A 24488-nucleotide genomic window follows, 5' to 3' on the forward strand; every position below is an offset into this window, starting at 1 on the left:
AGTGTTTGAAGAACACAATTTATATAATTGAAAGTTTTTGATGTTAACGTTAGGCTGGTGGAGCATCAATCTAGCACATTTTAACCCCTTGCTTTGATCCATAGATTTAAAGACTGTTTAACACCAGAAGGAACCATTAGATCATCTAGTCTGACCTCCTGTATATCAAACACAATTAAGTTTCATCCCTTTACCCCTGTACTGAGACCAGATAACTTTGAGTTTGGCTAAGGCATAGGGGCTATGCAGTCTTGATTTGAAGACATCAAGTGATGGAGTATCTCCCATTTCTCTTGCTAGTGTGTTCCAGGATGAGGTGTGTGTGTCCGCATCGGGGGGGGGGGGGGGCGTGGTAAGTGGGGTAGGGCCTGGGCTGAGGTGGGGAGACTGGGGGAAGTAGGGGAGTAAAAGGATTTGATGAGACCCTGCAGGTTTATGTGCTGGGCGCTGGTTAAGAATCAGAGGAATCCACTCTGATAAACTGGCCGGGCTGGGGAGGGACGAAGGCGGGATGCGAGGGGTGACAGAAGCTTAGGGGGCGGAGGGTAGTGGGGGGAGAAGGGCGGGGGCAGCGCCCTGGGAGTGGGGCCTCGCCCGCGCCCCTCCCGCCTCGGCTCATGGGCTGCGCCTCTCGAGCCACCTCCCCCGGGGCCAGCCCTGGCCCCTCCCCGAGCAGGGGGCGGTGCCGCCGCTGCTGCCGAGCGCCCAGACAGCGAGAGCGGCCGTGGCCGCAGCAGCTGCCGGAGCGACCCCCGGGACGATGCCCGCCGCGGCGCCTCCCCCGCTGCACCCCCCAGCGGGGCCCGCGGGCTCCTGCTGCCCCTACGCCCACCACCCGGGTAAGTGACCCCGCCAGCGCCATTCCCCTTCCAGCCCCCGGGCAGTGACCTCCCCACGCCTCCCGCCCTGCCTGCTCTGGGGCGCGGGGTCCTGCCCCCCATCGCTGCCCCCTTGCCCCCTCTCTGGTGCAGCAGCCCCCAGCTGGTCCCTCGGGATCTGTGGGCTTCTGTTTCGCAAAAGCGGAACAAAATATCATTTCCCCCCCCCCAGCCCATTGGAGCAGGGGGACTGGGTCCTGGATCACCCCCATCCTGGCTCAGGGCGCTGACCACCAGGCTGTCGAGCCATTTGCATCTGCCCCAGCCCACGTGGGGGAAGCTTTGATGTTTATCAGTGTGACTGCATTGGGGGAAGGGGGTGAGTGGGTGTGGTGGTGGCAGGTGTGTAGCATTGAGGCCCAGGGCTTTAGTTAGCTAGGTTTCAAAAGAGATTGGACTTTGATAACTGGATATTTTTGTTATCCATATAAGAGTAAATATTACAGTGAAATAAGAGCTTTGGAAGGGATGTAAACAACCCCCCTCCCCCAAGCTTTGGGGCAGAAGCCAAGCTCTGATTATTGGGGCTTTAGGAGGAAACTTTCCCCGGCCATCAGTGCCTATGGCAGAGTTTTCTCCTCTGAAGCAGTTGGGACTATTCACCTTCAGAGAAAGGCTACTGGACTGGATGAACCACGGAGCAGTTTATGGGCAGCAGTTCCTATGTTGCTTTGTGAAAATCCATGTTGTGCCTGATGCCTGCCCTGCTATGACAGGGAAGCCAAGCCCTGCAGGGCAGTTTCTGGGGAGAGTCTGCCTTGGAGAGGATGTAATTGTATTTAGTTTGGTCAGGGACACAACCCAGGCTCTAGGTGTCCCTAAGCCTCTGACTGCCAGAAGCTGGGAATGGGCAACAGGGGATGGATCACTTGATAATCAACCTGTTCTGTTCATTTCTTCTGAAGCACCTTGTATTGGTCACTGGGCTGGATGGATGGTTGGTCTGGCCCATTATGGCCATTCTTATGTTCGTCCCCTCCCCACACTCCATGACTTTTCTCCTAGTTATTTCTGTAGCTGCTTCCCGCTCCCCAAATCTTGAAGAATATTTTATGGATGATTTTCCCCTTAATACACATAGTACTTTCTCTATGAGTCTCTCTTATGGTTGTGAGGGTTGGGATAAAAAAAAGTGTGTCTCAGATTTATAACTCGATGATGTCTCAGAGTAGCTGTAAAGCCAGTGTTGTTGCTCATGAACGTTTTGTTATATGTTATTAAGGTAGTAGTTGTACCATGTATAGCAGGATAAGCAGCTCAATAAATCATGTTTTACAAGAACAGTTACAGTATTGTTCTCCGAGTACAAACTTGGGGTGGGGGTATGGTATTCACTTTTGGTGTGTCAAGGGGGAAAGAAGAGAAATATTTGTTACATTTTAAACTTGGAACTATGTAATAGCAAATTATATTAAAGATAAATGACTTCTCACATTGAGGTAAACTTATGAATACCCAGCTGATCAAACTAGGATTATAGTTTTGTTTTTTAAAATATTTACAGATTATCTGAAGTTGGTATCTCTTTTCATCTTCCCATTTATACTGTGCTCATTACTGAAGTATCTTGAACATGGGATTTTTTTATTCATTTTTTTTAAGGAAGGAGAAGTGCCCTTATGTGATGTGATAAACAGTAAAAGCCAGTGAGGGGTTTAACTGCAAGGCCTGTGGGAAAATGCTGAAAAAGGCTACTAAAACTTGAGTAATTTTTTTGCTGTTTGTTGCAGAAGTATTAGAGGTCAGGTAAACTTACCTTTTCCCAGGCTGTAAGACCCTTTAATAAAAGTAATAAATCATGGTTTTAAATTCACAAGGTAAAATTCATGGTTTATTGTTCAGACAGGCCTGGGCAGGGTTCCTTTATATTACAGTAAGAGCCAAAGAGTAGAAGTTACTTGCGGTTCTGGAAAACATTCAACCTCTTGTAGTATTTGCACTATATACATAAAATGAATGCAATCCAGTGGACCGATAAAGAGCAAACAAGCTTTGTGAAATTAATAGCTCTTGTTGTACAGAGATTTAGGTATTGCACAACTGTGTGTTAAAACAAGTTTAAGGATTGTGTATTAGCCTTCAGTTTTAAGTTGTCTTGGAAGTAACTAAAACTGCAACTTGTAGTTGTACATGCGTATCCTCATTTCAAAGGGTGGGGAAGATTGTCACATGCCTTGCATGTCAGAAGCAGATTCTTGGACATAGGGAGTGGAGCTACATGAATAAACACGTGGACAGAGTTCAAGATTCTACTCTAGCATTGAACCCTCTGACTTCACCGATTATTTCAGCTTTAGAAAACAGGAGTTAAATTTGTACATTATAAACAAATGGAATAGATATTTATGGATAAGGTATTCCGTAATTTTCCATTATGGGGTTTCTTGAGATTTCCTCAAGAAAATGTGGCAAAAACCACTGAGAGAGAGAGAGAGAGAGAGAGAGAGAGAGAGAATAGATGGATCATTGGTCTGTTCTGGTAGGGCAATTTTCTGCTTCTCTGGTCACAACACATGGAAGATTCCCCGGATGCTAATGATATTTTTGCCACATAATATACTAAAAGGTTTCTTAAAAACCAAAACAATAAAACCTTCTCTTAGGAAAAGATCTTTTCTTTCTAATGCGTAAACTATTATTGTGGGTTATCTCAGAGTTTGCAATATGGTTTACAACCATAAACTAATTGTTTATTTGGAGTATTTTTGCCACTAACATATAAAATATTTTAAAAACCTACTTAGAAGTTTGTCCAATTCATGATTGTTTTGCTGTACTACAGCTTCTGCTCTGACTTGCTTTTCTGTCTGCCTGGCTGCAATTTTTGATTGTATATTTCATGCATTCTTTTTCCATGGAGACTGGTCTGGAGAAAAATCAAAGGAATTAAATTATTCATAAAATAAATAAAAACAAAGGAATTGAGAAGCAAGTAAGTCAGAGAAAAACCTAAAATATTTCTGGAGCTGAAAAAGTGGGAACCAGGGAGAAGCATTTACAAATTAAAAAATTCCTTTGGTTTGATGGTTTCCAAGGAAATACTTCCTGGCAGCAAAGGAAAGGGGTGGGGGGGAAAAAAAAAGGAAGGCTCAGTTGGAAAAAATTTAAACATGAACAGTGAATTTCCTAGAACAAATTTAAAATGTTAGTGTAATATCCCCTTCTGAAGTCAATGACCTGGACATCAAAGTACAATGTCCCTCCCACCCTACCCCCTGCAGCTTCTCTAGCCATTCTTTCCATTTTTCAGTTATTTCCCTTCTCTCCCACTCAGAATGCAGTTTAATTCCTTGAAATATTGGGAGCAATACACTTATGAGAATATATAAGAATAGCCTTCAAGTGATGTAAAATGCGCACGAAATCTTCCTGGTCTAACTTGTCGGATGCATCTGTCATCTGCTCAACAGCTGTTCCATCATTCCCTTCTCAACCCCTGCATTTCTTATCAGTTGAAGCTGTCTTTTCCTTTTCTTGACAGAAAACTCGGACAAATTCCTGACTGATGTCCCTTGTAGTAGATTGGGTGGGGCAGTGTTTGGATCTGCTGATGGGGTAAGAGGCATAGGTTTCCTGAGGAAAAAAAAGGTATGGAGGGTTAGGATATTCTTGCAGTCTCCCTGTGTCATCAGGGGACTGTTCCTTTCCTTCAGTATTGCGTCCTTGAGCTGTGTTCTACCACTGCTTCTTCATCTGCTCCAAGGAATCCTTGGGAATTTCCACATTTGATTGTTAGGCGAGGCTGATGGGTAAATTCCCTGGTTCTGTCCTCATTCTGATTAGTCCAACACTGTGAGCCCTTGCCGTCTGGCTTGCCACAGGGACAAGCATACATATGGAAAAAGGTGAATAATGATATTTCAAAAAGAAAAGGAGTACTTGTGGCACCTTAGAGACTAACCAATTTAGTTGAGCATAAGCTTTCGTGAGCTACAGCTCACTATTTCAGTGGCTCCCTTTCCTTATCTTCCAGCAGTTTTAGGTGTAATCAGATGGGATTCTACTACTGTTACCACCCTCCAGGCTTTGCCTTGATTGTAACTAAAATATTTGACAACTTTTGACGTCTGTTTTTATATTCTCAAAAATGTATGTAGCATCTGGGCACTACTGTGAAATTAGCATCTCATTTAGGATATTATTGTGCTCCTTCTGTAGGCAAAGTGAGTTGGATCAGCCTATTGAAGAGCTGAAGATTTAGCGAGGGCAAGATGCAAATCTGCCACTGCTGCTTTTCAAAGTGTATTGCTCCCAGAAAAATAGATGGGTGGTCTGGAAAATATGCTATACACACTTAAATAAGTAATTTTCCTTTTTTATATTTTCTTAATTGATTCTAGTATGCACTTGAAGTTTCCATAACACTTGGAAGTTGTTAAGTTACCTAGAAGTAATTTGTTTTCATTGCAAATGAAAATGAGATACATTTCCCTGCTTCTCTCTGTTCCTAATGTAATTTACTCAGTCTAATTATTACAAGAATGCAAAACAATTACCTGTGTTAAGTAGTCCTAGAGGAAGCTTCCAGTAATCATAGAATCATAGAATATCAGGGTTGGAAGGGACCCCAGAAGGTCATCTAGTCCAACCCCCTGCTCGAAGCAGGACCAATTCCCAGTTAAATCATCCCAGCCAGGGCTTTGTCAAGCCTGACCTTAAAAACCTCTAAGGAAGGAGATTCTACCACCTCCCTAGGTAACGCATTCCAGTGTTTCACCACCCTCTTAGTGAAAAAGTTTTTCCTAATATCCAATCTAAACCTCCCCCATTGCAACTTGAGACCATTACTCCTCGTTCTGTCATCTGCTACCATTGAGAACAGTCTAGAGCCATCCTCTTTGGAACCCCCTTTCAGGTAGTTGAAAGCAGCTATCAAATGCCCCCTCATTCTTCTCTTCTGCAGACTAAACAATCCCAGCTCCCTCAGCCTCTCTTCATAAGTCATGTGCTCTAGACCCCTAATCATTTTTGTTGCCCTTCGCTGGACTCTCTCCAATTTATCCACATCCTTCTTGTAGTGTGGGGCCCAAAACTGGACACAGTACTCCAGATGAGGCCTCACCAGTGTCGAATAGAGGGGAACGATCACGTCCCTCGATCTGCTCGCTATGCCCCTACTTATACATCCCAAAATGCCATTGGCCTTCTTGGCAACAAGGGCACACTGTTGACTCATATCCAGCTTCTCGTCCACTGTAACCCCTAGGTCCTTTTCCGCAGAACTGCTGCCTAGCCATTCGGTCCCTAGTCTGTAGCGGTGCATTGGATTCTTCCATCCTAAGTGCAGGACCCTGCACTTATCCTTATTGAACCTCATCAGAATTTCTTTTGGCCCAATCCTCCAATTTGTCTAGGTCCTTCTGTATCCTATCCCTCCCCTCCAGCGTATCTACCACTCCTCCCAGTTTAGTATCATCTGCAAATTTGCTGAGAGTGCAATCCACACCATCCTCCAGATCATTTATGAAGATATTGAACAAAATCGGCCCCAGGACCGACCCCTGGGGCACTCCACTTGACACCGGCTGCCAACTAGACATGGAGCCATTGATCACTATCACTAATCATGTTGAAAACACGAGCTCCCACTCAATTAGTATTTGCCTGCTTGAAAAAAAATTGAAATTTGTCATTTTTGTCCCATCCTAAACAATGAAGTTAATAGAAATATTTAGCAATTAATGGCTGTCGTTATACTTTTAAATATAATTAGCACTGGCTGACAGTCGCTTTGCAGAAGACACGTTCTTTCACAACTGTTCCAAAGCAACTCTCTATTTTTTAAATGGTCCTGTTGCTATTGGTGTGGTTCTACTCTTAAAAAGATATTGTATAATATTGACTTTAAGGGCATCCCATGTTTGTGTCTGAGGCCAGGTATCCACCACAGAACTTTGTTGGCATAGCTATATTGGTCAGGGTTTGAAAAAAACCACCCATCCTCACCAAGATAGCTGTTCTGTGTAGGTGCAACTATGCTGTCAGAAGAGTGCTTTTACTGACTTAGCTAATGTCCGCAAAAAAATTCCTTGTGTTGGCATACGTTGCATCTACACTAGGTGGCTCTGCTGGTATTACTATACTGGTATAGCTGTATCAGCAAAGCCTGTGTAGTATACGTTAGCTCTGAGTGACTCTGTATCAGGTTTGCTCAGTTTACAAGTAAAGTGATCGTTTATCTAATTGCCAATTCTGCAATCTAAACATGGCATCTGACAGTCAAGTGGGGCCTTTATTTCCTTATGCAACATCATCACAAGTAATAAAGGTTCTGCAGGCCTAATTATGCCCTTAGTTGACACTTGTGCCTACTCTTTGTTTTCATTGAATTTGCGCAAGAGTAACTGAATCATTCTCTGTGTGGATGAAATGGAATCCAGAAAAATACATTTGGGGAGCAGATCTGATGAGTCAGAAGTGCCATTCTTTAAACCTTGTTTTGGTGTAGAACTTTAATTTATCTTTGACATTTTGAGGTGTAGTAGCTTAAAAAAGAGGCATTAGGAAATCTCTTTAAAAAATTTACTGACTTACATTTTGTAAAGATGTGATGCACTGTACACATAAATAAAACAGTCATTTGGAGTGTAGTTCAAAGCTATTAAGTTATGACTTTGCATAAAACATTAAAAAGAAAATTCTGCAACTGCTCACTTATTTTTGTGTTTTTATTTTAAATGGTAGCTTGTATATTTTACTCATAATGATGCACTTGCCTGGCAAGCTCTAAGTGCATCTGTGGTCTGGCATTGTTCATTGTTTTTTTAAATAAGTGGGGAGTGGAGTTGCCTAATGGACTGTTTGAATAATTCTCTACCTACCTAAACTCAGTAAAAACCTTGAGTTCAAAAAACAAAACGGGAAACCAAACACTGTGAAACTAAACAGACTCCCTCCCACCAATTGTCTCAGCACCACTGGGGCAAAAGCCTGACTAAATAAATGGGGTTATGGTACCATTGCAGTTACTGTGCTGGCTGAGCCTCCAACATGTGTAACATATCACAGCCCCTCGAGGGTGTGCCCCTCCCAGATGGAAAGGACCCATGTTTCGAGAAGTAGAAGGTGTGCATGCTTTTGAGTCTGCAGCGCCAGCAGCAGGAGGGGAGATTTCTCTGTAGCCCCTTCCAGTAATAAAGAGATGTTCTTTTGTTTGTTGAGCTCTCACCTGTGTCATCATTTTGGGGAGTATACCTGCTTGTGCTAACCCACCAATAAATGCTACAGTTAAGAGACTGTGAGGTCATGCAAAACCCATTGGCCTGGAGCGGCGAACCGCGGCTAGTGGGAGCTGCTGTCGACTGAACCTGCAGACGCGGCAGGTAAACAAACTGGCCCAGCCCGCCAAGGGGCTTACCCTGGTGGGCCGCATGCCAGAGGTTGCCGATCCCAGATCTGGGGATTCCTCAGCAGTGACCTGGTCTCTGGCTGGGCTCCATCAGGCAGTACACGCAGGCAGCCTTGCTGACAGAATTCAGAGTGGAAGCTGATTTTTCCTTTCCCGCCACAGGATATGTGGGTCATGGATCAACAAACATGAGATGCTGAGGATTATGGGAAAGTGTGATAAGCAGACCTTATGGTGTCTCAGTGGTTCTGAATAACAACTTCCAATGGCACAGTGTCCTATGTCACTGGGCCCAAGGACAGGAGTGAGCCATCTGTTCTGTCTACAAGGTTGGGCATTGCCATTGGCTGCACTGGCATCTATGAAGTTGTCCACAATCCTGGAGTCTGTGAGTACCCATTGCAGGGGAACTTATTGAGACCTGCTTGGGATGTAGAAGCGGATCTGAACTTGGAGGTGTAATGAGGGCTTGACGTGCCTTGGGCATGTTTCAGTAAGGGGATGAGTGGCTCGGGGCCCACGCAGACCAGCCCCCTTTAGTGGGCCAGGGTTTGGTTGTTTCCTGAATGTTGCCTGACTGTGGTCCTTGACGGGTAACCGGCAACTAATTGTGTGGCCAGTTCCCCACAGTAGGAACAAAAATCGTGGCAGTGATGGCATTTTCTTTCCTTGGGAGTCACATGGCAGTGGGCTGCATTGAGTTGCATAGGCTCTGGGACTGGGCCAGGGACCAAGTATTGCCTGGGATGTGGCACGGACCCCTTCCTTTCTTCACATTGCTCACGCGGTCTGTTGTCGATGCGTATGGCCTGAAGTGGATGACATAGGAGGCGACTTGTCAGAGTTTTCGCAGGGCCAGCTTAGCTGAGCAAGTGCAGAGGGGGTTGTCAAAAACAATGCAAAAATGTTTCCACTCAGTGTCTTGCATTCCTTTTTGGCTCTTCCTTGCAAGATCGTGGTTTCAGTATTTATGCCTTTGCAGTGCTTTTCCCTGCAGCGAGATGAGGTATCATGTCACAGTTTCACTGGGATGAATATTTTAAAAGCAGTATTACAAAGCGACTTTAAATAGTAAGAAGCCATATAATAGTTAGCCGTGGCTTCACTGTTTGTGAATATCATTTTTATTAGGTCGACACTTTAAGTACAGAACCCCTTGGAATAATTATAGAGAAGAATAGTCATAACATAGTACAATCTAAGGCCCTGATCCTACACACACACACATGCATACAAGAAGTCTCCTTAAAGTTAGTCGAACTACTCGCACAGGTAAAGTTACACACATGCTTAAGCCTTTGCGGAACTGGCACCTTGTGAGATAGTGATTTGCTTTCCTCACAGCACAAACACAACAATTTTATTGTAGGAGCAGAAGAAGTATCTCATACAAAGAGCATTCCTATTAGACAATAAAATCTCTTCAGCAAAGGATAGCGAGGGACCTGTGGAGGCAATCTAAAGCTCGACAATCTTTTGCTTCATTTATCTAAGCATCCACAATTCCTATTTCAAAGCAGGTGAAACAATGGAGAACATTAGGGTAAAAATAATCTTAACTTGAATCCAAAACATTTCATCAAATAAGTTTTAAAAAGAGTGAAATCCACTAGTTCTCAACATTTTTTGTCCTTTCAGTTTCTGGTGATGGGGACGGTGGTATCAGAGTGTAAGCTTTTTCCTGCCGGATCAAATAAAGGAGCTAGGAATTTGAGTATCCACTTCCTTTACTGACTGAATCTCAACAAGGAGAAAGATTATGTTGTTATTCAACTCTTATTTAAAGCAGAGCTACAAAATGATATCTGAATGCAAATGATCAGTGGCCCCGCTACACGGTCAGATGAGAGATTTATGGTCAGTTTATATATCCGAAGAGGACTCTAAAAATAAATGACTTCAATTCTTTTATTTCTAAAGATAGTAGATCAATGGTCCCAACAGTACTAGAACTACAGTATTTGAAGGACTGCATTGTTCCAGGGGTGACACAGATCACTGCATATATGGTTATCTGAAAGCAACTGATGGCAGAGATTATCTCTTAAGTATGCATACTTGATCTGCACTCAGTTCAGAGCAGTCCTTTAAATGTCATGGTTTCCTTAGGTAATTCACACAGGTTACCAATGTGCATCAGCTGTTATCTGTAGGATGTAATCTGAATCTTGCAGAACTATACTGCCTTGATCTCCTGTTCCTTATTGTAAATTATTAACTCTTGCAACTTGCAAGGCTAATATATACCAGAGAGTAGGAAAGGGGCACAAAGAGGGAAGGCACAATATAACAAGTTTCCTGAACGTATTAAATTAGTCAGATGGAAATAAAATGTGATCACAGGCATCCTTTTACAGTAAGTAAATTTTACATAGGTATTGTTTACGCAGTCACTACAACTGGAAACACTAGCCTATTCGTCTTGGAAAAGTTTTGTTCAAATGTATAGCATGTCCGTTGCAAAGATTATTCTTAAAAGCCAGATATTGATTACAGGTTGGGACTGGAAGAGAGGGGGAGCTGGGTGGCGGCTGCGGGTGGATTTGGTGGGGAGGCTGACACTGGCAGCTAGGGGGCAGGAACTAGTTGGGCATGGAGACTGGGAACCAAGGGGGTGACTGGGACAAGGGGCTGGTGGGGAAAACTGGTGAGGAGACTGGGAATCAGTTGGCTGAGGGGGGGAATACTGAAACAATATTTTTGTGCTTTTTCACTTGAATGTCAATTTCCATCAAATAGAATTCAACGCAAATCTTAAGTAAAAAATTAGCCATCTTGTAAACAAGAAAAACACCATTTTCTAACCTAAAAATGTAAAAATTAAAAATCTGTATGTTAAGCTATATAATTGCTTAAATACATGTGAACAGATATAGTGGCCTCCTGCTTAGCAAAAAGTAGTACCAAATATAGTGTAAAGCCTATATTTAGTTGCAAATCAACATGGTTTAATGATTACCAACCTATAAGAATAAACTTTTCTTTAAGAAAATAACTAAAAAGTACAAATGGAAACCAAAATATAAATTAAGGTTTCCTGTTTGCTAATTTAAATCATGATTAAAATTGGTGATTTAAATCACTTCGATTTTAATCAATCCATCCATCCTGTCTCCTTGTAGATAGTTATTTATGTTAGTTATTTATTTATTTGGATAGTCACCACTGTTTATTTTTCTTCCTACATGTGTCTACATCTCCCAACCCCCCCGAACTGCATACCTTTTACATGTCTTTTTGCAAAACTTCATGGCCCCCTGTGCTCAGCTTGGCTTACCCCAATACTGATTCTCCCCAGCTTTGCTCCCTTCCCATGTTTGCCAACAGCATCAATCCTCAACATCCTTCTGTCACATTCAGATTTTACATGTGGATATGTATTGACATTTGTATATGTCCATGGTGATACATGTAAAGATAGATTCATATCAGCATTTACAAGGAGTAATGGTCTCAAGTTGTAGTGGGGGAGGTTTAGGTTGGATATTAGGAAAAAATTTTTCACTAGGAGGGTGATGAAGCACTGGAATGCGTTACCTAGGGCCGTGGTGGAATCTCCTTCCTTTGAGGTTTTTAAGGTCAGGCTTGACAAAGCCCTGGCTGGGATGATTTAGTTGGGGATTGGTCCTGCTTTGAGCAGGGGGTTGGACTAGATGACCTCCTGAGGTCCCTTCCAACCCTGATGTTCTATGATTCTAAGGACCTTGTAGCTCCCCCCCCCCGCCACCCCAGTTATGGGTCACAATAAATATGGAAAGAAGAAATGCATTTCCTGTCCGTTGGCTTTCCATGACTTCAGCATATCTCCCACAAAAACGGTTTGGGTGCTTAATCCATACTTTATTTCTTTGCAGCTAGTACAAGTATAGGGACAAGAATGAGTTTAAATTCTGGATTTCATGATTTTTGCACTTTGCATATTGTTTGGCTCTCTGTTCTCTTCTGCACATTCACACTAGAGTGCATATATACTATGCTATGACGTTGCTCAGAACATTTCTTTTAGTGTTACCAGTTTCAGGAACTTCCAAGCTGGAAGCTGCTTACATTTTTTATTTTCCTAGTTAGTTGCTTTTATTTGTTGTTTTAATCACAAACTGGAATAGCACATGTAGACTCCTCAGCTTTTGATGGTTTTGTTTGACAGAATTCCCAGCACAGATGAACCATTCATTCCAGCCCTATCATTAGTATTATTTATACGGTGCCATAAATGTGCATAGCACTCTACAGACAAAATTTCAGTGTCCTTGACTTGAGGAACTTGCAAGAATATATGGCGGGAGGGTAGAGGGATGAGGGAACACACCTTATGGGTGTTTTAGGTTAGTGATGCATGCTTCTTGAAGGTTTTATTGTTATTATTTTAAATACATTGACTTTGAGGGAAGATTAGGCTAAGACGCATGCTTGAAGGAGAAACATAATGGAGGACAGGGTGGAAGCATGCTAGGCAGAGTCAAGAAGAGGGTTACAGTCATGGGTGATTGCCTCGAAAAAGGTCTAGAGAGTGGGAAAAGATAAAGGGGTGGTTGTGGTCAGGCAAGCTGCAGGAAAGGAATGAAGGGTGGCGAGGGAGGTAGTGGGGGAAAAAAGGGTAGGAGAGAGCTGATTTGTGCAGGGCCTTGAAAGTGAGAACAAGGAGTTGAATTTGATATAGAATGTGAGCAGAAGACAATGAAAGTATCTGAAGAGGGGCTGGGCATCATCCCGGCGGTGGGGATGTTAGAAAAGTTTCACAGCTGCATTCTGGTTGGAATGTGGGGGAGGAAGAAAAGAGTCAGGGAGGCCAAAAAAGGGGAGTTTACAGTAGTCAAGGGAGGTGGAACCAGGTCTGCACAAGAGTTTTGCCATAAGGAATGGATGGATGTTGCGAAGGGAAAAAACAGCAGGATTTAGGAATAATATCAATTGAAGAGGAAGAGAGGAGTAAAAACCAGCACTGAAGTTGCAGACTGAGGGACAAGTAAAGATGGTGGAGTTACCAACAGAGAGGGAGGAAGAGGATAAGAGCCCTCTATGGAGTTGTCCTGATGTTGATATGTAACATTAATGTTAGCAAATATATTTGGCATAACTTGGAAACTTCCATTTAAAAATATCATATCTAATTATCCCCTAAATGCCTGGCTTCAGCTTGGTGGGAGTTCAAACTGGAAAGTCTTTGTTAAAATAACAATCAGTCAACAACCTACCCAAGGGATTTTAATAAATGGGTATTTTTGCAGACACTTATAGCAGTACACGTGGGAAGCCAGAGAATGATGATCTGTAGAGAAGTTAATTCTCACCGCACCATTGTGTTCATACTGCAAGAGGATAATGTGATGTATCACTTTGTCTTGCATTGTTTCCATACAGTGAGGTAACATTTTGACAGTGGCAGATGCCTGTGCGCACAGGAAGTGTGGACATACAGATGTGCATGAAATTCAGAACTTTATCACTTCCTAGAAACCAGCATGGTTTAGACTTCATTTATAGGAGAGCATCAGTTCTTTTTCTGTCTCTTATTTCAGAGAACTAATATATTATCTGAGTTACATACATTCACAGTAGGCTTCCGTTCTGGATAAAATATAAATACATACGGCTGAAGAGTTTGTAGAGCACATTGACCTTTCAATAACCAGGACATCATCATGCTTATAAAATGAAGACAAAAATAACTCTCTCCAGTACACCATTGGGCATTAGTAGTGCATAGCACTTACATAACGCTTTACAGCAGCCTGAAAGACATTAATACTTCTTCACAACACTCCTGCCGAGGAGAAATAGCCTCTCATTTTACAGATGGAGAAGATGATGAGACAGAAAGCTAAGTGACTTGCTGAAACCATCATTGCTGAGCCACAATTACAGCTGAGAAACTTCTTTTTTTCTTTTCTTTTCACATTGCCTCTCAGATGGGCCGTTTTAGGGAAAATGGAGGATGCTGAAATACTGTCCATTTAAGAATGGCTTTCCCTTTTACCCAAGGTTTAGGAAAGGAGTCATGTTCTCCTTCACTTACTCTGAGTTAATGAAAGGAACAAATAAAGATACATAGTTTAACACATTGAAGATGATGGTCCCAAAGATGAAAAGCAAAACACTATAGCAGAAGTCCCGAGCCCTGGCAGGTGTTCCCTGCAGGACTGAAGCCCTGAGGCCCCCCTCCCCGCTGGGCAGAAGCCCCTATCACCCCACCCCACTTCAAGGCAGAGGTTTTGAGCTTCCCCCCGAGTCTGGTAGGTGGAGAATGTGTGTGTGTGCGGGGGGGCTCCACGAGCCGCACTTTAATGGTAAAAGAGCTGCATGTGGCTTGCCAGCCGCAGTTTGGCCACCCCGCACTATAGGCTTGAAACCTGCAAGGTGCTAAACACTCTGACCTTGACCCATTGAAGTCAATGGGACTATTCCTGTGCAGTTAGACAAAGGTTGAAGTGCCTTGCTGGCTGGGGTCACAATGCTCAGCACCTTGAAGACTGGAGCCCTGAATGCTGCAGAAGAAAACGGAGATTTGAGAGAAAGGTAAAGAAGGATGTTTGAAACATTGTGTCTAAAGGATGGAACCATCTGGACGACTGAAAAGATTGGATACTGGACTTTCTATCTTCACTGTCCAGTAATTGTTATAGCTCCCATTTAACGTCTGATCCTTTTGGCTACAAATATGTTGAATAGGCCATGTGATAGGGTGCTCAGAGGGCTGGGTGGTGCACCCAACTTCTGGCCTCTCTCTGTCAGGGTGGTAGAGGTGCCTGTTTCTGACCCTAAGCCAGGAATCTTCTGTTCTCCATCCACATCTAGGTCTCAGCCCTTAAAGGGGCTTGTCACAGGGATTTTATTTTTTATGGAGTCCCCTACACCGAATCTATGTCGGTATTTATAGGGTCGCCACTACTATGGTATCTGAATGAGTGTACGTAGCACTTTACAACCACATAAAAATAAGATCTTCGCTCTGAAAAGTTTACATTCCAGTTGAGACAGACAAATATGAAACACAGGCAAACATTTCAGAAAATGATCTTTTTTTAAAAGACAAGCAACCATAACTCAGGTTTCAGAGTAACAGCCGTGTTAGTCTGTATTCGCAAAAAGAAAAGGAGGACTTGGATGAGCTATTGCCAGCAGGAGATATGCATCCGATGAAGTGAGCTGTAGCTCACGAAAGCTCATGCTCAAATAAATTGGTTAGTCTCTAAGGTGCCACAAGTCCTCCTTTTCTTTTTGTGAACCATAACTCACTATTTCCTTGGTTTCTAATATTTGGTTTGGGAGGTTTTTTTCTCTCTAAAATTCATGAAAGATCTTGTTTACTGAAAACACTGCGACCACACTTGAAAGGTTTCCACGTAGGATTTCAGTACAGAGTGAGTATACCCTTGTCTGGAAGAGGCCTTCAGAACCATACCAAATACCAGGTTGTAAGTGATTATTCTGAGTTCTTAAAGATATATTTTTATGAATTTTGATGATATATTTCTCAGCGATATATCATGATGGAGTATACATGTTAAATGGTATGTTGCTTCAAATGATAAAATGTAACTATTTTTATTATCATTTGATGTTATTTAGAACCACAAAGTAATAATTTTATACTACTGTAGTTTTACAAGCAATTAGTGCAAAACGCTGTTTATAGAAGAGTAGAATGCAAATTTCATTTGTTTCAATATATTACATAGGAAAATTCCAGTTTGCCATTCTTGTTAGAATGAAGTGTGAGAGAGTGTGTGTTTGTGGTGAAACCCTTACCACAAAAATGAAAATACTGTTGGAGATGCAAGTATATACTGCCTTCTATCAAAGGATTTCAAAGCACTTCAACAATATTTAATGAATTTAGCTTTACTTCCAGAAGTTATATATACTGATGTGTAGAAAATTGTTAACTGGAAATTTCCTCTGATGGAAAACGAATAATCTGCATTCTCTATATTTGTTGCAGGACACCGAGGCTTGTTTGACCACACTTTAAACAGCATAAGCTCAAGGATAACACAAAGGAGACTACAAGGGACTTGTCCACCCATCGGTCATGGAAATTTTGGAAAACCTTTCTTCGGTGCAAACAGTTATAGTTCCCCATTTTTAAACCCCCGGAATGGTTTTCACACTATCCATTCAGAGAATAGCCCTGTAAAGCCGAGGATTGTTACAGTGGTGAAACCAAGTGGACACACACTCAGGAAGATCACATTGCTTCTGAACAGGCGATCTGTCCAGACCTTTGAACAGCTGATGGCTGATATTTCAGAAGCTCTGGGATTTCCACGTTGGAAAAACGATCGTGTGAGAAAACTTTACAACCTGAAAGGCAGAGAAATAAGAAGTGTTTCTGATTTCTTCAGAGATGGTGATGCATTCATTGCTATGGGAAGGGAACAGCTGACTTTGAAGAACCTTGAAGTGGTAATGCAAGAACTTTATCCCAGTAGCCCATATGCTCTTGGTATAATTCAACAAAACTTGGAACAGTCCCAAAAACTTAAGAGCAGGCTGTGTGACAAAGCTGTGGATAGTGGCTTTGAGACAGAGATTGCCAAGAATGGCAATGATGCCATATCTTCCCAACTAGTAGGCAGGCATGAAGGAAAAATTCAACCTAAGACCAGGCAAGAAGAAAAGGTGAGGGCCAAAAAAAAATGGGGCAGAGAGAGTTGGGGCAGAGAGCAAGATGTGAAGCCATCTAGACAAGCCAGAGAAGGAGAAAGGTACTTTAATCAAGAGAAGAGTCTTGAGAATGAAACAGAAAAGAGTTCAGATGAGATAATGAGATGTGAGAAGTGTCAAAGAGAGAGACAGCTCAGGCAAAAACTACAAAGGGAAAGGCAGGCTGATGTCTCATTTGAGAGCAGAGACCTGAATGTGGGAATGTGTCAGAGATATAATTTAGAAAGGAATGTAAAAATGAGGAATTGTAGGAAGTCTTCAGAAAACTCCTTAGAAGGTGAGGAAGTCGAATGGAAGGATACTGGCTGTAGAAGGAGCTGGAAACCCTTACAAAGGAATGTTAATGAAGAGCTAGAAAACCAAAAAAGGAGTTTTGAGAAGGAAAGGGATCCAGAAAGGCATGAGAATCATGACAAAGAGTTAGTAAAGATAAAGAAAAATACTATGGAAGCTCTGCAGGTGGCTCCTGAAGCAAAGAAAGAGAATAGAAGCAGTTCCAGAAGTAATCAAAGTTGTTGGTTAATGAAGGACTGTCAAGGAGATGCAGGGAAGCCTATAAAAGCAAAGGGAGAGGGCAAAGAGGTGCGGAAGGCAAAAGAGGAAGGTGCTGGAGGGGAAGAGAATGTAGTGCATGGAGAGAATGAATTGACAAGGATGAAAAAGATGGGAGAACATAAAGCTAACAAAGATGAAAAAAAGCCACAAGAATTTGAAAGCACGAGGCTGAGGCGAAATGTCCATACTAGAGCTGATGTGGAGAGCTATTATGAGATAGGCAGAACCATTGGGGATGGGAACTTTGCTATTGTGAAACAGTGCCGGTGCTGCAACACCAATGAAAACTATGCCATGAAAATTGTTGATAAGTCCAAGCTGAAGGGGAAGGAGGACATGATGGAAAATGAGATTTTGATCATTAAGAGCCTTTCTCATCCCAACATAGTGAGCTTGATTGAGGTGTATGAAACTGAGGCTGAGATCTACCTAATCCTGGAGTATGTTCCAGGAGGGGACCTATTTGATGCAATCATAGAGAGCATAAAGTTCACTGAGCACGATGCTGCTCTCATGATAACTGATCTGTGTGAGGCTCTAGTTTATATTCATGGCATGAACATTGTCCACAGAGATCTGAAACCAGAAAATCTTCTGGTAAGTACTGAAGTTTAGTATGTTGCATCTGTCCAGAAATTATTGTGTTTTTTTTTTGTTGTTGTTGTTGTTTTTTTTGGGGTGGGTGGAGAGTTGTAGATATGTAATTTTTTTTAACTTTTAAACAAGTACAGTACAGAAAAAATCCAGTAGTCGGGAAAAGATACACACTGTACTGTTATCATTTTCAAAGAAATAAATGTACAAAGGTGAAGAGAAATCAGTCTTATAGTTTCCTTAACACAAATACAGAGAGGCCTACCATATAGTGTGGATGCCTGCAATTGTGCACTAAGTAGGTGCCCTGACTTTCAGGGATGCTGAATGTTTGCAGTTTTTCTGAAAATCAGGCCTCTTATTTAGGGACATATTTTTAGGCACAGAAGCTCAAACGTTTTGCCTGAAGTGTACTCTGAATCATAAAACATTTCACATGGTGAACCAAAAATTATTAAATAATGCCCATTCAACCTGTTAATTTGAAGGTCACTTTCTCCATCGCAGCTGTATCATTCAGTCCAGCACTCCAGTCCTCTATTGGAAATTGTATGGTTATTTCTAACGTTGTAAGGATTATGCCTGTTACTGATGATAAGTGCATGATGCAATTGTTTACTTCATGCACCTGGAATTTACTCACTGATTGACAAATCTCCTGAAATGAAAACATATATGTCCCAGTGAAGTATGGTACTGAAGTCAGCTGAAGTATTAAGCTCCTCCCAAAGAGCAAAATTCTAACTTGGCTCCCAATGCCAAAAACATTTACACACGTTCTTAACTTCAAGCATGTGAGCAGTCCCATTGAAGTCGATGGGATGACTCGTGATTACATGTAAGCATGTGCATAAGTGTTTGCATGACTGGGGCTTTGGGTTATGCCCTATACAAGGTGGTAAAAGTGAGTTATTCTGTCTTGCTGGTCATGCATTTTGTACTCTTCACCAATATTCCAAAATTCTGACCAGATGGAAAACCACAGATGGCTGTATTTGCATGTCTTGAACAACTCTAATTCTATCTGGTAGAAAAGGAACGTAGAAAAAAAACTGGACTCCTTGCAAGCCAAATCCCTAAAGGAACATATGCGTCTCATGAAAGTATGTCCAGTGTGACAAAGAAGGAAGTAGCCTGTGGGCAGACAGAATGAACAGGGATAGATATGAAGGGCTTGCTTTGGAACCCAGATGGATGTGTCTGACAATGTGGGGACTGGCTTCTGGTGAGTACTGGTCAGTCTCAGGAGTACTGGTCAGTCTCAGTCTTGGGATCTGGTCTGCATGAGAAAAGATGGAGGACATGGTGTGGATTGAAGCAGCTGGGTGTGTGGAGAAGTGTATTTCTATGCTCTGCCTTGAGCAGGGCCTGCACACCCTATTATTTTGGCATGTGTGATGGTGCACCCCATAAGGCTTTATGGAAATATGCTTATGAGTGTGTATATGTATATGTGTATGTGTGTGTATGTGTGTGTATGTATGTATATATATATACATGTATATGTATATATATATACATAACTGGAATATGTTCTATGCTACATATGCCATGTAACATATCTCTGTAAAGGTTATGATCTAGTGAATCTATTCATCCTATTTGTATGCATGTATCATTTTTGTATTCAAAGTTATGAATATTGGCTGTGTACTGGCTTGATTTCTAAGTAACCTTAGTAGAGCATTTGGTCAGTTCCTTGAGAAAGGAATGTGCAAATTAGGTGCCCAATCAAGAAACACTTAAAGGACAATGAATCTTGTAAGGCTCCAATGCACATAAGAAGTCTACCTGAGGACGTTCAAGGAAACATGTGAACCATGGCTGCCACCTGTAAGTTCTGAGTCAGGCCTGGACATGTGACTTGCCCATGTCACTCCAAAATTCCATTTTGTAGCTGGACTTCTGCACAGGGGGAGGAGGGGTATCCACCCACAAGAGAAAGTGTATTTAAACCCCTGGGAGACCCCTCCATTTTGTCTTCAGCTGGCTAAGGAGATAGCCTCTCACCGCCAAGGAAACCTGGAAGAAACTGGAACAAAGGACAGTAACTACAGGGGGTGTGAGTGATTGCTGGATCCAAACTAGAAGGAGTCTAGTCTGTAAAAGGAAGCTTACTGGAATTCCTCTAAGGGTGAGGTTTTTATCTGCATTCAGAGTTCTTACTGTATTAGACATAGACTTGCGTGTTCTATTTTATTTTGCTTGGTAATTCACTTTGTTCTGTCTGTTACTACTTGGAACCACTTAAATCCTACTTTCTGTATTTAATAAAATCACTTTTTACTTATTAATTAACCCAGAGTATGTATTAGTACCTGGGCAGGAGCGGGGTGGGGGAGGGGAGGATACAGCTGTGCATATCTCTCTATCAGTGTTATAGAGGGTGAACAATTTATGAGTTTACCCTGTATAAGCTTTATACAGGGTAAAATGGATTTATTTGAAGTTTGGACCCCATTGGGAGTTGGGCATCTGAGTGTTAAAGACGGGAACGCTTCTTAAATTGTTTTCAGCTAAGTCTGCAGCTTTGGAGCATGTGGTTCAGACCCTGGGTCTGTGTTGGAGCAGACTGGTGTGTCTGGCTTAGCAAGACAGCGTGCTGGAGTCCCAGGCTGGCAGGGAAAGCAGGGGCAGAAGTAGTCTTGGCACATCAGTTGGCAGCCCCAAGGGGGTTTCTGTGATCCAACCCGTCACATCATGAAAGGCTCAGAATTCAAGTGCACTCTTTCTGAAGCTAGTTTTCCATTATGAACCAGGTTTTGACCCTTCCTCCAAACTTTACCAGAATTACATCAATGCTGGTAAAATACTTGGGGCTTGATACTTCATTTCCCTGCGTGTGTGTATGTACTTATCCCGGTGCAAAGATTTTCTGGCACTTTACTCCCACTTTGTACTGGTATAAATTACTACACAAGGTGCAAAGTAATGGAGAATCTGTCTCCTAGTGAACATTTACAGGATTAACATGTTCATGTTGGCCACCCTGTTGCATACAGATAAGGTACAATGGGATACAGAAGATTTTATGAAGAAAACTTGCCTAATGTTCAGCAGATATTTGTTCGGATTAGAGCATGGATATTTAAAGCTAATGAGAAATAGCTGTTTACAAAATTGTGTTTTAGAGGCCTTCTGCTGTTACGTGGCTGAATACCTATAATAGATACTGTCTTGCTGGTCATGCATTTTGTACTCTTCACCAATTGGAATGCACCAATATTCCAAAATTCTGACCAGATGGAAAACCACCTCAGCTGGTTGTAACTGGGTATATCAATCATATCACATTCAAGAGGTTGAATGGGCTATTAATACAAATGAGTTTAGGAACCTCCAATATTGTTTTGTGTATTTGTAGATACTGCTGTAAAAGGCTGTTTGAAATTCTCTTATTTATGAAAGCCTTGTAAGGAAAAAGGAAAAATTCCTTTTAAACAAACAAACAAATCCATAGTGGCCACAATATTTTAAAACTCAATGTTAAAAGAAGTATTACACATAGGGGTATTATGGAAGGAGCTGAAATTGAGGTCATGGCTATTTTTTAAATATATAGTTCTTAAACTTTTACAGTTACAGTGATGGTTGCTTGTCAGTCTGTAGGAAATGAATTTATGCTCCACATCTCAAAAACTGCAACCACAACTGGCACTAATTAGTCCCCTTGTTGGCAGTCTTGGCAGAGAGGACAAAGTTTGAATGAAGCAGAGAGGCTGACCTGTCCTTTCACGCATAAATGTCTTGAACTGTGCTATTGCTGAGCTTAAACTTTGTTATTAATCTGTCAGGGAGTTTAAACTTTGTTATTAACCTGTCAGGTTCTGCAGAATGTCAGCTGTCATTTTGCTGTTTTTGCTTTCCTTTTTCTTTAGTTGCCAAGCCCCTTTCTTTTCCCATTCTTCATGTTAACCAGGAACTTGCTTGTCTCTTGGGTCTTGCATTTGTCCTTATGGTGGACCTTAGTTTTTGATTGATATGCTATTTGGGCCGATTGATCTTTATTTCTAATTATAATGCTTGGTGGGGGTGGTTTTTGTAAGGCACTTATGTGCTGTCCAATAAGCACCTTTATAAACACAATACATTCAAGAAATAGTTTTTAACTTTCTGACCTTTTAATGTGACCCATTGTAGTACTGTTTCCCTGAGTGTTCAGACAGACTGAAAAAATGGCTTAGGAGGGACTGCTCCCAGTAATCTTAAAGTGCTGTCAATTGAAGACTAGCAATGACAAATGTCAAACCCAAGCTAATGGTCTCATCCCATTGTCATATGCATTTGGCAGGTAATGGGGTGTGGAATGGGTCCTGGGGAGGGGAGTCTCATCAGTTTAAACAAAGAGTGCTGCTGCGGGTGTTGGAACCCTACAGTGTTTCCGTTTTCTCCTTGACTATCAGAGCCTGTCCTCATACTGGATTCCCTGAAACTTCCAGGACTTGGGGAATGGGAGGTGTAGTTGTTTGTTTGAAAAGTGTGACTGTTTGACCATGTGGTTGGTTGTTTGAAAAGTGTGAATTGGGAGTGCTTTTTTCCAGGTGGGCCTTGAGTCGTTGATTGGAGGGAAGGCTTTGAGCCGGGGCAACTGCTTCGAGCCAGCAGCCTTATAAAAAAACGAGCCAACTACGAACGGAGTCAGCTGTGAACCGAGGAGAAGCAAAGAGAGGGAGTTCGCCTAGGGGAGTTCCCACAGAGTTTTTGCCTTTTCAGGCTTCTATGAGCAGTAAATATGATATCTGAAGAGGCTCTTAGAAGGAAGACAATATGGATAATGAGCGATCAGCTGTTGGAACCTGCACAGGATGTGTCATGTTTGTCTTTCTCCCAGAGGATAGAAGTTACTTCATCTGTACAAAGTGCAAGCTGGTCTCCATATTGGTAGAGAAGATTAAAGGACGAGAGACCCAAGTATCAACCCTACGTTGCAGAGAAAATGAAGACTTTCTGGATAGAAATCAGTGTTTTGGTACTGCAGGCACAGCATGCTGAAGAATCAGAGAAGGCAATGTAGCCCGGGGAAGAAAATTGGCAGCATGTGACCTCCAGAAGAAGAAAGAGGAGAACCCATGTACCCCCAGTGAGATAGAGGTAAGAAACTGTTTTCAGGCTGTCTGCACAGGTACTATGACGGAGAATGGTTTGGAAGAGTCATCTGAGGGAAGGGATCAGAAGGGGAGACCCCATCGACTGGAATGGGATGCATTGTCTTAGGGATGGGGGTTCCATGACCACCACTCCCAAGCGGAGGGACAGAGTCATCCATCTGCTGTCCAGACTAGGAAACCTGAGAAGTGTGCTGTTTGCTTGGAGCTAGAATTCAGGATGTGACGGAGTGCCTTTTTGCCGAGACTGATCATGCCCTCGGACTGCTACCCCTGCCTACTTCTCCATGTGGGCACGAATGATACTGCCACGAATGACCTTGAGCAGGTCACTGCAGAGTATGTGGCTCTGAGAAGAAGGATAAAGGAGTTTGAGGTGTAAGTCGTGTTTTCGTCTATCCTCCTGGTTGAAGGAAAAAGCCCAAGTAGGGACCATCGAATTGTGGAAGTAAATGTATGGTTGCACAGGTGGTGTCAGAGATTCTTTGACCATGGGATGTTGTTCCAGGAAGAAGGATTGCTAGGAAGAGATGGGATCCAGCTAAGGAAGAGAGGGAAGAGCATCTTCACAGGCAGGCTTGCTAACCTGGTGAGGAGGGCTTTAAACTAGGTTTGCTGGGAGATGGAGACCTAAGCCCTGAGGTAAGTGGGGAAGTGAGATACCGGGAGGAATCTCAAGGAGGAGGGTGCAAGAGGGGAGGCCTCCTGATTCATGCTGAGAAAGTAGGGCAATCGGCTAGTTATTTTAGGTGCCTGTACACGAACTCAAGAAGCCTGGGAAACAAACAGGAAGAATTGGAAGTCCTGGTACAGTCAAGGAACTATGATGTGATTAGAATAACAGAGACTTGGTGGGGTAACTCACGGGACTGGATCACTTTCATGGATGGGTATAAATTGTTCAGGAAGGACAGGCTGGGGGAGAAAAGGTGGAGGAGTTGCACTGTACGTAAGAGAGCAGTATGATTGCTCAGAGCTCCAGTGTGAAGCTGGAGAAGCCTTTTGAGAGTCTTCGGGTTAAGTTTAGAGGCGAGAGCAACAAGGGTGATGTCGTGGTGGGCATCTGCTATAGACCACCAGACCAGGAGGCTTTCTTCTTTCTAGATGAGGCTTTCTTTGGACCACTAACAGAAGTTTCCAGATCACAGGCCCTGGTTCTCATGGGGGACTTCAATCACCCTGACATCTGCTGGGAGAGCAGTACAGCAGTGCATGGACAATCCAGGAAGTTTTTGTAGAGTGTTGGGAACAACTTCCTGGTGCAAGTGCTGGAGGAACCAACTAGGGACCGTGCTCCTCTTGACCTGCTGCTTGCAAACAGGGAATAATTTGTAGGGGAAG

At 42.6% G+C, this 24488-nt stretch overlaps 1 protein-coding gene across 2 annotated transcripts in view; it reads left to right on the top strand.

Moving 5' to 3' along the window:
* The first annotated feature begins 713 nt into the window (after positions 1 to 713).
* DCLK3 (doublecortin like kinase 3) overlaps positions 714 to 24488 on the top strand; it is a 38421-nt gene continuing 14646 nt past the window's right edge. For both annotated transcript variants that reach the window (XM_074945409.1, XM_074945410.1), the window contains exons 1-2: positions 714 to 839; positions 16169 to 18045. In XM_074945409.1, the coding sequence (XP_074801510.1) occupies positions 761 to 839; positions 16169 to 18045 (1956 nt within the window). In that variant the 5' untranslated portion in view covers positions 714 to 760. The remainder of the gene's footprint in view (positions 840 to 16168; positions 18046 to 24488) is intronic.

The sequence above is a fragment of the Natator depressus genome, chromosome 2, assembly GCF_965152275.1.
Source record: "Natator depressus isolate rNatDep1 chromosome 2, rNatDep2.hap1, whole genome shotgun sequence".
NCBI lineage: Eukaryota > Metazoa > Chordata > Testudines > Cheloniidae > Natator > Natator depressus.